Source organism: Portunus trituberculatus, chromosome 39 (assembly GCF_017591435.1).
Source record: "Portunus trituberculatus isolate SZX2019 chromosome 39, ASM1759143v1, whole genome shotgun sequence".
Lineage (NCBI taxonomy): Eukaryota > Metazoa > Arthropoda > Malacostraca > Decapoda > Portunidae > Portunus > Portunus trituberculatus.
Window position 1 is genome coordinate 21,488,589 of NC_059293.1, and position 14,432 is coordinate 21,503,020.

At 42.0% G+C, this 14,432-nt stretch overlaps 3 protein-coding genes across 3 annotated transcripts in view; 1 reads left to right on the top strand and 2 right to left on the bottom strand.

The window, feature by feature from the left end:
• The window catches only part of LOC123515536 (protein deadpan-like), a 2,974-nt gene extending 168 nt beyond the window's left edge, over positions 1 to 2,806 (bottom strand). Inside the window, exons 1-3 of the mRNA XM_045274247.1 lie at positions 2,429 to 2,806; positions 2,150 to 2,245; positions 1 to 1,979 (exon numbers count right to left, since the gene is read on the bottom strand). The exon at positions 1 to 1,979 is cut by the window's left edge and continues 168 nt beyond it. Coding sequence (XP_045130182.1) covers positions 699 to 1,979; positions 2,150 to 2,245; positions 2,429 to 2,506 — 1,455 coding nt within the window. The 5' untranslated portion in view covers positions 2,507 to 2,806 and the 3' untranslated portion in view covers positions 1 to 698. The remainder of the gene's footprint in view (positions 1,980 to 2,149; positions 2,246 to 2,428) is intronic.
• Positions 2,807 to 3,283: 477 nt separating this feature from the next.
• On the bottom strand, positions 3,284 to 6,896 carry LOC123515538 (alpha-2-macroglobulin receptor-associated protein-like). Its single transcript, XM_045274249.1, has 7 exons — positions 6,635 to 6,896; positions 5,911 to 6,052; positions 5,507 to 5,677; positions 5,283 to 5,390; positions 5,062 to 5,152; positions 4,427 to 4,583; positions 3,284 to 4,224 (listed from the first exon to the last, which is right to left on the bottom strand). Exons 1-7 carry the CDS (start codon positions 6,797 to 6,799, stop codon positions 4,006 to 4,008), a joined length of 1,053 nt encoding a protein of 350 aa, XP_045130184.1. The 5' UTR covers positions 6,800 to 6,896; the 3' UTR covers positions 3,284 to 4,005.
• A 2,181-nt stretch (positions 6,897 to 9,077) lies between these two features.
• On the top strand, positions 9,078 to 14,089 carry LOC123515537 (saccharopine dehydrogenase-like oxidoreductase). Its single transcript, XM_045274248.1, has 9 exons — positions 9,078 to 9,342; positions 10,458 to 10,667; positions 11,023 to 11,233; positions 11,564 to 11,613; positions 11,879 to 12,012; positions 12,145 to 12,379; positions 12,784 to 12,951; positions 13,264 to 13,358; positions 13,708 to 14,089. Exons 1-9 carry the CDS (start codon positions 9,271 to 9,273, stop codon positions 13,799 to 13,801), a joined length of 1,269 nt encoding a protein of 422 aa, XP_045130183.1. The 5' UTR covers positions 9,078 to 9,270; the 3' UTR covers positions 13,802 to 14,089.
• Positions 14,090 to 14,432: the final 343 nt, after the last annotated feature.

Below are 14,432 nucleotides of genomic sequence, written 5' to 3' on the forward strand. Positions count from 1 at the left end.
GAGGAAACCTAATGTATATAGAGTAATTCCACATTTCAATCACGGAGTAGATAAATGGCTGCATTTATTTCATGCCCTTCTAGTTAACACACTACTCGACACTCCTCACCATTAAAACACGTGGTGACTCCCGGAGGACACAACACAACATAACAACATGGAGGGCGGCAGTCATCACTAGAACCAGTCTCAGACACACTTTGCTCTCTCACCCCGACTACATTCTTAAACTCCACAAAGATGATTATCCGGATTCTCAAAGCTCTTTATCCATTTAGTAATATAAAAATCTTGCTAATCTGTCACTAGAACCATAAAAACACCCTTAAAAAACCAGGCGTAGCTTCAAATAGAGCACCTTAAAAATGTAGCAGAGTTCCGGAGCAGAAATGTTTCAGAATATGGTCTACTAAAGCCACTCTCACAACACACGATCAGGCAGCCGAGCGTCATGCGTAAATTCTGGGTCACACATCCGCTTGTTAGGTCACCATGGACGCCACGGCTGGGATGGACGCGGGGACAGGCGGCGGGGAAGGGGATAAGGCGTCGGGCGGGAGCAAGGGAACGCGGAGAGCGCCTTCAAGTGACCGCGCGGTGAGTACTCCTGCGGGTGGTTCATTGCAAGATTCAAAGGCTCCTTGCTGGATGACGGAGCAGATGCACTGTATTGTGGCAAGACCCTGGATGGTAGGGCACTAGTTCCAGGAGAGGAGGAGGAGGAGGAGGAGGAGGAGGAGGAGGAGGGGGAAGAGGAGGAGGAGGAGTAAGACGAAGGGGACAGAAGAGGTAATGCAGAGGAAGGAAGCTGAACTGCCGTGGGGAGGGTTGGTGTTGGCTTCACGAGGAGAGGGGAGGACCAGAGTGAGGAGAACACTGGTGGGGACGCAGTGCTCGACAGGTTTACGGATGCTTTGGAAGCCAAGTGAAGTCGACCAAGAAGGGGACGTAGAAGACGGCTTAGCTTGGGCACTGAGCGACGGGGCATCGACGGGGATAGCTATGTGACCTTCCTTAGCGTGTGTTGCTCCTAGGGTGGGGTTGACACTACCTGCATTCTGATCCGCGCGTGAGGTTACCGTGCAAGAGGTTATGCTTTCACAGGAAGACGTCAACACGGTGCTTGTCAACTGAAGAATTCGCGGAGGAAAGATGCCACTTGATTCAAAACTGCTATCCGTCTGGCTTGTACTTGTGTCGTCCCCAGGTACTGCTACAGTGATATCTTTAGGAAGCTGAGAAGTTTGAGGCACTGATGCGTTTTCTGAGTTATTGAACCGTGCATCGGAACTGGAATGCGTTTTAGCGGTCGTGGGGAGAGCTGGAAGAGTGAGTGTGCTGGGCTTAGTGGCCTGAGATGGGATTGATAGAGAAGAGGATGAAGGCAGGACCTGAACCATTTGCTGTGGCTCCAGTCTTGTAGGATCGAGGGCTACATTGGTGCTGGTCGAGATGCTGGTGGTGACGGTGGTGTTAAGGGTGTCTGGGATACCAGACCCTGACAGAAGCGCGGAAGGAGAATTTTTGGAAGGTACGGCGAAGGGGCTCCCAGGGGTGTGAGGGATTGAGCTGCTGGCGTCTGTGGCAGTAGCTACAGATGAGGGATCAGGGCGTGAGGTAGGAGGAGCGACGGTCACTACGCCCCCACCCACTGCCACGCTGGCCCCAGGGAGCTGCCCCATGCCGGGAACACACGTGAGGGAGGCCGTGACGGTGTTAAGGTGAGAGATAAGTCTGTGGTGCAGATCGTGGGGCACCCCGCTCAGGCCTGCCAAGTAGCGCGTCACTTCTACAGCACAGTGGATGAAGCCTGCTCGGTATTTGGTCCTCCCGTCGCCACCAACAGCCCTCCCATTGCCCAGCAACCGTCCCCCTCCCCCAATCCTGCAGCCCACTCCCTCGTGGCGGTGGAGAGTCTGCACGTGCCTCACCGTCATCTCGAGAATATCAGCCTTCTCCAGCTTACTGTAGCGCGACGGCTGGGGAAAGACGGCGCTGATTAACACCAAGGAATTAACAATACATCAGATATTTGTGAATCTGAAATTGAACTCTGGTATTCTGTCACGCCAATTTTCTCTCTAGCCTTTAGTTTTTTTGTATTCATTTGTTTATTTATCTATATTTCAAGTCAGTGGATGCTACTCACATCTTTCTTCATCCCTTCCAGCACTAGCGACTTGAGGTCATTCAGGCACCGGTTGATCCTCTGGCGCCTCTTCTTTTCCATGAGAGGTTTATTGCTCTGCGAGATAGAAAATAAGAAATGCATAAAAGATCACGTAAATTATAAGACATAAGTATATGACAAGGCTATCATTGGTGTGTCTGTTTGACCTGGTGGCACTTGACACTCGCTTTTATATGTCAACCGCTCCTTGGGGTCAGTTATGAAAGGTAGGGAAGGTATGCCCTCGGTGTCTCTTACCTTCCTGGAGTCAATCTTGGCCAGAATGTCCTCCTGGGTCTCGGCGTTGCAAGGCGGAGAGTCCATCGCGGTACACATCGTAAAAAAGTCTGACCACAACCACTTTCGTTCAGCTGTAACTCATTGGATTATTCTAAGTTTCTGAAGCCATAAGCACTAAAATTCAGACACTTTTCATGTGTGATTTTAATGATATTGTGTACTGTCAGTCAAGAAATCCTTATTACTGTCCGGCCGCACCGCTCCACTACTCTACCTTGCACCGCTCACTACAATCAGCGCCGATATAGTGTGCGTGGCTCCGACTGGCTCGTCTGAATCACTCGACACTCTCCCTTCAACCACGAGCTGCAGTTGCCGGCGTCTTCACCGATAGAGTAGCAGGTGGGGAAACATAAGCAAAAACATCGCTTATTGCCGTCAGTTCCAATGCTCAAGTACACGAATATAGCAGATACGGTTTATTAAGTTCTCGTTGATTGATTTGAGTTGCCTGGAAATGGTTACAAACACCACCAAGACGTATACCTGTGACTCCTTCCTTCAGCTTCTTAGCCAATCATCTTCCAGTGTAAGATTCCCACGCATGACGTCACACAAGGTCAGCACTCACGACTTCCCATCATTTCATTTGGGCCATCAGTGCAGTCTTATACACACCTTCCCACCTTCCATCCTCCCTCCCGCTTACTACCTGCCGGCGTCCACAGTCTGTTACTATCTCTTGCAGGCCTGGTGGCTTCTTGTGGCTTCCCATATCTTCCTATGCATTATTTTCTCTTATCAGTTAGAAAAGAAAGTCCTTACATACTCAGACAAGACGCCAGGTCATATTGTGGGAATAAAAATGCAATGTAGATAGAAAAGTTTATAAATTCAACAAAATACTACATCTTTTTAGTACAATTTAATAACATAATACATCTTGTCCATTACCTAATGGAAGCATACAGCTGGCCTTCCACAAATGAATGGGTGAAACATAATAGAAGTCATTCAGAAACATTCAAGGCATCCTATCACTCATCCTATCTACTTAGCTATCATTTACCAGGCTGAGATCACCTTCAAGGCAGGCAGCCATAACAAGAAGTACCTACACCAGATCTCAAGGGAACAATGATAATACTATAGGGTCCTCAGTCCTCTCTCTCCTTCCTTTCCAGCTCTCTTTTGAGATGTGTGAGGAACATGATAGATATATCCTTCCAGTCCGACATCAATCTCTGCACAACTTACAACTAAAGGAGTCTAAGTTACACAATTCCAAGCAAATTTTAACAATCCTCAAATTATTTTTTACACTAAATCAGTTTTCATATCTGTGTAAATGATTTATTAGTCACAGTGCTGTGGAAAGAGAGAAGGGTAACACAAGTACCTAATAATAATGCCAGGACAGAACAATCATTATAGATTATGGATTTGCACACTTGAGCCAGTCATAGTGAAGGATGAATGACTGATGGAAATATATAAATTTAAATACTTTCATTATGAGGAAATACTCCACACTAACATGCTGTCACTCTGAGATTCAAGAGACAAGCAAAACCAGAGCAATCAGAGGCTCAGGATCAGAGCTCCAGGTGTCTTTGTGCAATCCTCATTTCCAAATCTTCATGGAGCTTTTCAATTTTGCGTTGCTGCTGAGCAATTCTCTCCTGCATGATACGCTGGCCCTCACTTGTCTCCAGCTTCTCTATATCATCCCCTGACCTCTCTTGCAGGAGATCTATCTGGCTGCTCATGTGCCTCACCTTCAGAAGACGGTGTTCATAGTGCTTCAGCTCCGTCTGAAAGGCAACCACAAGGGTGATAATGATAATGACACCAACAGTGGTACTAAGGTCATCTCTCTAGGCAGTAAACAGATAGGTCTTGAATGGCAAGAGCAAGGATTATGTATCTCACTTGACAGTAAAGTCCTGGGACAGAATTATGAGCAGTGAAAAATTTGCCTGACTTTTAAAACTCTACCATGTGGTAAATACTAACATGCAGAGATTCCAGTTCTTCCTTAGTGAAGTCTCCCTTAATGGCCATGTTCCACAGACTGCTCACTTTGGGCTCTAGGAACTCCTTGCCGTTTGGCCCACTAATTGTCAGCTTTTGTAGGCGGTCCATGTTGGTCTTCAGGTCATGGTGCTTCTCCCTGCAGTGGCAAGCACATTCATTACTAACAATATAAACACCAAGGTCTATCTATGACTGAAGGGTTTAGACAGTGAATAGGCATATGTCAGAGGAGGAGACCTTTGAAAGATTTAGACATTAGAGGAACATGTCAAAGGATATTAAAGAGAAAGAGAAAATGGGTCAATAAAAGTCTTGGAATAGCAAAATGAAGGAGATAGGAAAAGAAAATGAAAAAAGAATAGAAGAGTTTGGTTAGAAGTCTTTGTGCACCACAATCACTTCACAAGTAATCATTTCAGCTGTTTGTTTCCTTTAGCTTAGTCTTACAGTCAATATGTAATCATTGAGTAGAAAGCAATACAATATATACTCAACACACAACAGTTGTATAGAGAGTTAATATTACTTGATGGGACTGGAAGGGTGTGGTTGATTCTTACATCCAACAAGCAATCATTGTGTGACAACGCAATACAACATAATAATAATATTACTTGATGGCATTGGCAGGGTGTGACTGACTCTTATCCGATGCCTCTAAATCTTGCAGTGTATCAAACTTGTTGATGTGATTCCCCATTTCATCTGAAAAACACAACAAATTAATGTGACTAAACAGTGTAACTATGCGAATGAGTAATATATACAGAGAAGTAGAGAGAGCCACACACACACACACACACACACACACACACACAAGGCAGGGCAGACTCACTGTGGTCATCCTGCTGTTTCTGGGCAGCTTCTCGTACCAATGCATAATACTCATCCACTTTATCCTGGTGGTGCTGAAACTCCTCCTTCAGTGCCTTCAGTTCCATCTCTGAGGGAATAAATCATTATTAACTACAGAACTTCAACTAAGGACCTTCCATCAGTCACAATTTCTATACTACTACTCTTCAATCTCACATTTGTTGAAGCCACCCGAGCTGTCACCTGTGAATCCTGATGCCTCTGCTTTAAGCCACAGCTTGTTGAGTTTCTTGTCCTTGAAGATTGCCTTAAGAATGTCCTGCTCCTTCACTTCATTCTGGTACACCTCATTGCCTATCCCCGGTCGGTTGTCCTCACGAAGATCAGCATTAAGGGAAAACTTCTCCATTATATCTGAAGTAGATAAGGATGACAATGGTAAATTTACAGAATGAAGTGCACTAATTAACTAACTGTACTTTTAAATCTCTGCTGGTGAACTTTCAGACACCCTAAACAGACACAATAGGAGTGAGTACAGCAGGTTACTCAACATTAACAGACTACACAGTTGGTATAGATGCAATATATCCCAACAGGTAAGGTTATATAAACATTATGTAGGCCAGCTTCATATCATAACTTACTTTTCAATTTCATCCGCAGATCAGCCTCCTTGAGTCCATCCTTGTCCAACCCATCAGCCTTGAGTTTCTTAAGAGTAAGTTCCTCTTTATCTTGTACCTTCAGCTCAGACAGTAGCCTCTTCAGTTTGGGTTCAGTCAAACGCTGTAACATGTCAGATTAATTTATTTGAATTTGGAAAAGCCACAATATCATGGTCATCTCGTCCAAAGCAACTAATATTATAGGTTAAAATAGTGATAGTACATTGGGGTCGGGATATACGAGTATGAATGTGGAAATTGTCTAGAGAGAAAATTACCCGAAGACTGTAGAAATATCTTTAGTTTACTAGGTAATTTCAACATGACTATTTATTTCTGGACTAAAATATGATGTGTTATTGTGATCTACACAATGAAGGGCTCAGCAACTAAATTGAAGAAAGTCTGCATCAATTCTGGCCTAACCTAACCTAATCTAATCCTCACATAAAAACTAATATATTCAAAATATATTACAATATCAATTGTTGCTGTTCACTTCTGGACGAAAAGTATTATTATTACTATTATTATTAATCGCGATATACAAAAGCAGTATGTTAGTATACTGAAGAACTTAATCAATCTCCACCTAACCCAACCCGGATGAAACCCCAAAACCAGGCACTTCACCCTTATCCAGATCTCCTTGGCTGACACTATGAAGTCATTCACAGGAATGCAGGGGGCGAGAGACACTTACTCTGAGAGCTTTCTGCCACAGGAGGTTAAGTTTTCCCATTCTGAAGGGCGACTCTTCCAGTTCTAGCTTGGTTTTAGTATTTGCCTTCTCAGTGTACTTGTTTTCGAAGGCCAATACACTTGTTGCAGCCACAAATACCAGCAATATTACTCTTAACCCGGCCATTGTGCTATTTGGGAAGAAAATAGTGGTACCGGTTGGGCTATACCAGACTTATGTGACGCGTCTCAGAGACAGACTCTCCGTGATATGTTGTTGTTGGTTAGTGGATGCAGAGTTGCCAACTCTCAGTAATTTTGCTACTTGTAAAATTCATGAGCAAATTGACCGAGAGAGAGAGAGAGAGAGAGAGAGAGATTGACAACTTTATTGTTGTAATAATATGCACAAGAGAGAGAGAGAGAGAGAGAGAGAGAGATATCAACGAGTTAATTTTGTATGCAATTATTGTTCCCCTAAATAGTAACTTTACATAAGTAAGAATGATTATACAAATTCAACAAAAATTATTGATAATATGTATATTAATTTTCTTTTTTATTTATTTATTAATGTTTACTTATTTGTTTCAACGGAATAGGAAGAAGTTAATTGTGACATCCCTGTTACTGTTTTTATTTTTTCTTATTACTATTATTACCTTTTTGCTCTTATTCTTGATAACATAAAGTATGTCTGTATGCATATGTATTTATGTATATATGTGATAAAACTCAGACTTCACTCTTGAGAACCCGGTTAGTTATCTCTGTGGATTTCGAAAACAGTCGTGGTGAGAAAGAAGAGCGCGCGTTTTCAGTGGTCCGTTTTAGGTTCTAGTGACAAATTAACAACATTTCTGCATTGTTAACAGGAGAAACACTCTCGGAAATCCGGCTAATCGTCTCTGTGGTAAACAGTCGTGGTGAGATAGCAAAGCGTTTGTATGGGTGTTTTAAAGGTTCTAGTGAGATAAACAACATTTCTGCATTATTGATAGGAAAAACACTCAATTGGGAATCCGGTTAGTCATCTGTGTGGCCTTGGAAAACAGTCGTGGTGAGAGGGCACAGAATTTCAGAGAGAGAGAGAGAGAGAGAGAGAGTACTGTTACGTTGAGCAGCTAGCGCGCACACACACACACACACACGGTAGCTCAGTGGTTAGAGCGCTGGCTTCACAAGCCAGAGGACCGGGGTTCGATTCCCCGGCCGGGTGGAGATATTTGGGTGTGTCTCCTTTCACGTGTAGCCCCTGTTCACCTAACAGTGAGAAGGTACGGGATGTAAATCGAGGAGTTGTGACCTTGTTGTCCCGGTGTGTGGTGTGTGCCTGGTCTCAGGCCTATCCGAAGATCGGAAATAATGAGCTCTGAGCTCGTTCCGTAGGGTAACGTCTGGCTGTCTCGTCAGAGACTGCAGCAGATCAAACAGTGAAACACACACACTGATAATAACACCGCTGATGCTGCTGCTACTACTACTACTACTACACACACGTCTATTCCTCGATCATTTTTCCCTCTTATCACTATAGTTTAAGGTGGACAGCAACAGGAAACACTGAAAATTGAAGGAAATGTGGACGACTTGCCCCGGGGAGGAACGGAAATTGGTGGGGCGGAGTTTGGGTCCTGGTCATGGTGGGCACAGGGCGGCTGAACACGGGTATACTTAACCATCGCCTTATTCAACACAGTAATGGCTATCTATCTACTTTGTTGGTTGATTCTGGCTTTGTTTCACTCTCTGGGTCTAGAAATACAGGGGCGTGCAGGCAAACGTGAGTGGACTGACCTGTGGGGGAAGGCACGGCTGAGGTACTCTTGTGGCCCAATATTTACGTACGTAATTCATTTTAAAAATCGTCACAAAAAATAAGGCTTCCAGACTGAAATGCACTACATTTTTAGACGCGATAAATACTTTAACTAATAACCAAAATACAATATCCTTACCGGGTGGTTTGTTTACACAGCGCGATGTAGCGAAAAGTCCGTCATTGAATATAAAGGCGCCAAGACAAATCAAAATGTCAAGATTGAAAGCACAGCCAAACTACATTATATTACATTTTCTAAATAGGAAAATATTTGCTTTTTAGTCAAATAAAGAAAATATAGATTCCTTGTCTTATAAAGATTTTTTTTTTTGTTACCGTTAAAACAATTTAATTTGAAGATACGAATAGTTGGACTAAACTTTATGGAATATTGGTACTTGAATCATGTTTTTCATATTTTTAAGTGTTATATTAAGCAACAAAACAATCATAGGCGTGCTTATTAAAAAAAAGTTATATTCTACGCAGTGACTTTAATGTTATTTTTTTCGATAAACAAAAACACCGCTAGACTCGACTCTATTGGGGCTTGAAACTCGCTTTACTTAACTAATAACAAATAAGATATCAGAACAATACCAACTCCATTAATGAAAGAAATATTTTTATCTTTTTAGGGGCAAGTTCGGTGAGTTGCCACCTCCCCTGCCCGCCCGCCCCGCCTCTCACAGCTGCTGTTATCAACCGGCCGGATAGTAACACTCGCTCTCAGTCATCACCCCGTCTTGGCCCTTGGCTGTCAGCGCCAAGGAACCGGCCACCTGCCGTCTCATACTCAGACTCCTTATAATCGGATTTCTTCCAACACGGGAAAGATGCCGGAACGGAAATATGACCTTGTGGTTCTGGGAGCGACTGGATATACCGGCCAGTATGTTGCCGAAGAAGTAAGGCCAATACTCAGTCAATATTTGCATATCGAGATTTCCTGCTATTGTAATTTGTGACAAGCATGATTGAATTGTTGGAGTGAACCCTTGTCGACATATAAAGATAAATAGATTAGATTAATGTGAGGTAGCTTTGAAATAAAAAAAAATAAGTGAAGCTGCAAGTTGTCAGGCATATATGTGGCACTTCCTGCACTAAACATACCAATCCATTTCTTGTCATTACCATCCATGAATTTATCTGATCTTCAAATAAAATAATGTAAATGTATTTCTTACTAAAGCTGTGGTGTTTTCGAGAAATTAAGGGTGTGTTAAATGGGTAAATCTGAATATTTTATGCTTAACTGTGTGGGAAGGCAGGTTATAGTTAGATAATAATTATTCCTATCTTCTTGTGGCTACTTTCTGTTGTAGGCAGGTACAGTGTGTTACTTGGCTCTTATATTAAAACCAAACAAGTGTTCAGGAGTGTTATGTGATGTGAGGAAGTTAAGGTTGAGAACACTGCATGGTATGAGGCAGGGGCAATGGAAAGTGAATGAAAGCACAATAGGAGTAGACATTCAGAGAGAGCCAGAATTCATTTGGTCTTTTTGCCATTGGGAATCTGCACCTACAAAATTTCATGGTTCACTCATGTCTGGCTCAAGATCAACTGTCAAGTGTTACAAAATGTGTCGTTGCATAAGAATTAATGATTACCTGTCTGAATATTCTCAAGATCACTGAGTCACCAGAGATATGATCAGATCACTTACTGATAAGTGATGTGATAAGCATGTGTTTTAGAACAATGCTGAGGCAAAGTAAAAACTAATTCAAACAAAGAAGGGCAAGTTAAAAGAATGATAAAAACTAGATATGGAAATACTTAAAAATGCTTAATCTCATCTTATCCAATGTGCCCTTGAGTTATGAGGATCATGGAGACTTGCCAATATGTATATGAAGTTAGAATGTAAATTTCTTATTGATGTCACTTGTGTACTTTACATTTGGCATAATTTTGAGATCGTTAGTTGGCTTCAAGTAGGAATAACATATCAGTTTATTGCTTGATTGGAATAACTCAAACAGTACCTGAATATTATAATTCCACCGTCTTTCAGGTTGGTCGAATTGCTGAGAAGCAGTCCAGCCTGACATACGCCTTTGCTGGCAGGAACAAGGAGAAGCTTGAACACACATTGGAGACTGCCCAGGCCAACACAGGCCTGGACCTTGCCAAGGCAGAGATACTTGTGGTGGATGTAAATGATGAAGAAAGTCTTAAAAAGATGGCAGCTCAGGCCAAGGTGGTCATTAACTGTGTGGGACCTGTAAGTTGGACAGCAATTTATTTCTTAAGAGAATACAATAAGGGAATCTTAGTTTCATGTATTGCAGTATTTTTTCCCCACTAGTAACCTTGCCCTAAGCAGGTGGTGTGGCACAAAACTTAATGTATCTTAACGTGAAGGATAATGACTGGACTCTGTGAGCTTGGGAGCTTGCATGCTTCTGTATTTCCTCCTTCCTGTTCCTTGAACTCTTCCAGTGGGGAGATCTCAAGAGACTTACTGTCCTACTTTGGAGTTTAGGGACTGGTTCTGCAGTGGCTCTCTCTCTCTCTCTCTCTCTCTCTCTCTCTCTCTCTCTCAAACCTTATTAAACCTGACATTTTCCTTGATTCAGTATCGCTACTATGGGCTGAAGGTGGTGAAGGCCTGTGTGGAGGAGGGAGCAAACCATGTGGACATCAGTGGAGAGCCCCAGTACTTGGAGCAGGCACAGCTGGAGTACTCTGAGGCAGCACAGAAGGCGGGTGTGCATGTGGTGGGATCATGCGGCTTCGACTCCATCCCAGCTGATTTGGGCACCACTTTTTTGCAGCAGGTGTTTCCAGGTTGGTGTTGTCTCTTGCTTGTGTGTCTTTAAGTACTAAGGTTTTCAGTAATAATTAATAATTTGTGTAGTGATCTCTAATAGTTTATTGATTGCAGCTAATGTATGTTATTGTTTATTTATTTGTGTGTGTCTTGGCTTTACTAAATTTTCTTCTGCATGATTTGGCTATGGAAAGGAAACACTGGTTGGTTTTATTCCAGTATTTGTGTTTACTGTTTTTTTTTTCTACATTCACCAAGTTATTTATTTATTTTATTAGATTTTCTTCATCTAATTATGTGTGTTGTGTGTTGAGGTATGCATCACCTGACCTGACTTACCCCCACAGGAGATGTGAACTCCGTGGAGGCTGTTGTTACTACGGATGATGATTCAGAGGTAAAGTGTGCCGGGTTTTTTATGTGTAATCCAGCAACAGCTTATCCAATGAATTATTAGAGTGATAACATATATAAGATCCATTATTTATGTGATTCAGTTTGTCTGTTAAAAAGGTACAAATGCTAGATTGCAGAATATATTAAGATGAAGTTGTATGTGGATCACTGAAGTATTATCATTGCATATCCTTTGGTGTTTCTAGTATCATTGCCTGCTGAACATCATAGTTTACTTTGATAACCTAATAATGTGGTGCCCTCAGGGTAAGGCCTCCATCAACTTTACTACCATGGAGTGTGCAGTGCTGGGACTCACTCACAGCAAGGAGTTAAAGGGACTAAGGAAGAAGCTTTTCACAACCCAACTCCCCAAGCCTTCCTTCAGGCCTGAGCCACGGTGAGCTGCAGATCAGGTGGTGCTTAGTTTGCTGGGCTGAAAAGCACTGGTATTGTAACACTTGGATTTAGTGCTGAAATGGATCTCTGCTCTTTGTCATTAAATAAAATATATTATCTGTTGTGTTTCCAGAGGGAAGCTCTTTTATAGTGATGAGGCAAAGCGGTGGTGTGTGCCCAACATGGCGTCGGATCGCTCTGTGGTGATGAGGACTCAGAGGATCCTGTATGAGAAGGAACAGATGAGACCTACCCAGTTCCAAGTTTACTTTGGCATGACTCGCTTCAATGCTATATTGTCCATCCTCTTTGGCATCTTGTTCTATATTCTCACTATGATTTCCTTCACCCGCAGTCTTTTGCTGAAGGTAAGACACATTACATGGTCTCCTGATATGTGATCCTCAACACAACCTAGTGAAATATATGAGAATGACACACTAACACATTAAGATAATATAAATTTGATACATTTTGTGGTCTTATGATGTGTGATTGATCCTTACCTCAATGCAGTTAAATAAGGACTAATGGGTCTCTCTAACATGATATTGTAGTGATGTAGGTTTGCAGTTGAAAGAATACATGGATGTTATTTGAACATAATGACTTATATAGCTTGCGATGAACTGTATTGAAGGGATATGATCATTTTCATTCCTTCTCTTGAATCAGGAGTGTATCATGTTTTGAACTAGAGCATATTAATGGAGGTAGTGATGTTAATAAACTACCACTAAACCTTAATGGTCAATTTTTACAAATTCCACAGTATCCTGAATTCTTCACTGGAGGAGTGGTCACCCGCCAGGGACCCAAACGCTCTGATCTGACAGGGTTGAAGTTTTTGGTTGTGCTGACAGGAAAGGGCTGGGACAAAAAGCTTGAGGATCCTGCACAGCAACACACTGATCCACCAAATGTCACCAAGACTGTCAAGGTAAGCAACTTGCCCACTCATCCAATAAGAACATAAAAAAATCAGAAAAGTTTCAAAAAGCCACTTGGCATACATGTGTCAGTCCCTGCATGAAACATACTTACCCGTCTCCACCTACCATCCTCATCCATAAATTTGTCTGATGTTGCATTAAAGTTTCCGAATGACTCAGCACTATCTGATTACTGAATGTACTCCATTTATCCGATAGGTGATAATTCTGTGTTGCATGTAGAGATTAACTTCATTGGTCTTGAAGCTATGACAGCATTATTTGAGTGACTTGCTATTGTGATGACTTTGACCTTACAGGTGAAGGGGCCTGACCCTGGCTACTTTGGCACTGCTATCCTGGTCACACAGAGTGCCTTGACCATCCTGGAGGAGAAAGACAAGCTGCCACAAGAGTAAGTAGTTACTGTATTATAACTTTAATCACAATATACCCATCTATATACTTGATATTGTTACTGTGAATGAGGGTAAGGCACCTACATATTTGAAATTATAATGAGTATTTTTTTGTTTTTATTTATTTTTTTTATTTATCTGTCTGTTTATATAGCAGACTGGCAATCCCACATGAGGTTTCCCTGACAAAGCATCACACACTTAGACACAACATTCAAATTCCTATCTCTGTCAGTGCCTTGTGCAGAAGGATAACCTGGTGAACTACTGTACTATTCCCCAGGAGCCTAGGTAGTCTGATTTAACTATCAAATCTTCTGATGCACTTTCTTCTTTTTTTGACAGGGGTGGTGTGTTCCCTCCAGGGGCAGCCTTCCTCAAGACCTCCCTGCGTCAGCGCTTGGAAGAGAAAGGCATCCATTTTACTGCTGATGAGTAATAATAATGTGGAGATGTTATAAAAGTCTTCCTTGGAGTGACCATGTTTGTCACACTGCTACAGGGTGTACTTACAGTGTTGTATTATGGCATTATATACTTTTCTGGGAATAGCTTTGGCTTTTCACATATATATTAACTGTGCTGCCAAGTTCTGGTAGTGATCATAGTGAGTGCTATGGCTGTGAATTATATAACTATTTCATTGTTCTGTGTATTTTTCTATTAGAAGTTTTGATGTATCTAAGTATAGGATTAACTGAACAAATAATAAATGAGAAGCATTGAACTTGTTTTTTACATCCAGAAAGCCTGTGTTTAGAGTAGGGAGTGAAAGGAATCCAGTTTGTGGCTAGTAGCTACTCCAGTAATGGTAATGTAACAAGTAAGGAAGTGTAAAAGATCAAAATCAGGCTTATTTCCCCAATTTAGTTATATCTTGGCTGGATTAGGATCAAAATCAGACTCGTTTACAAGTACTACTACACTGTAGTCACATTATAGTTTTAGTATAGACTGGATGACACCAAATGTCCTCAAACCTTCCCCCTGCAGCTGCAACCTATTCATTGCTGCATAAAAGACTAGTTGATACGAATTACGTAAACTCGAGCTCTAAAGAGGTGAAGCTA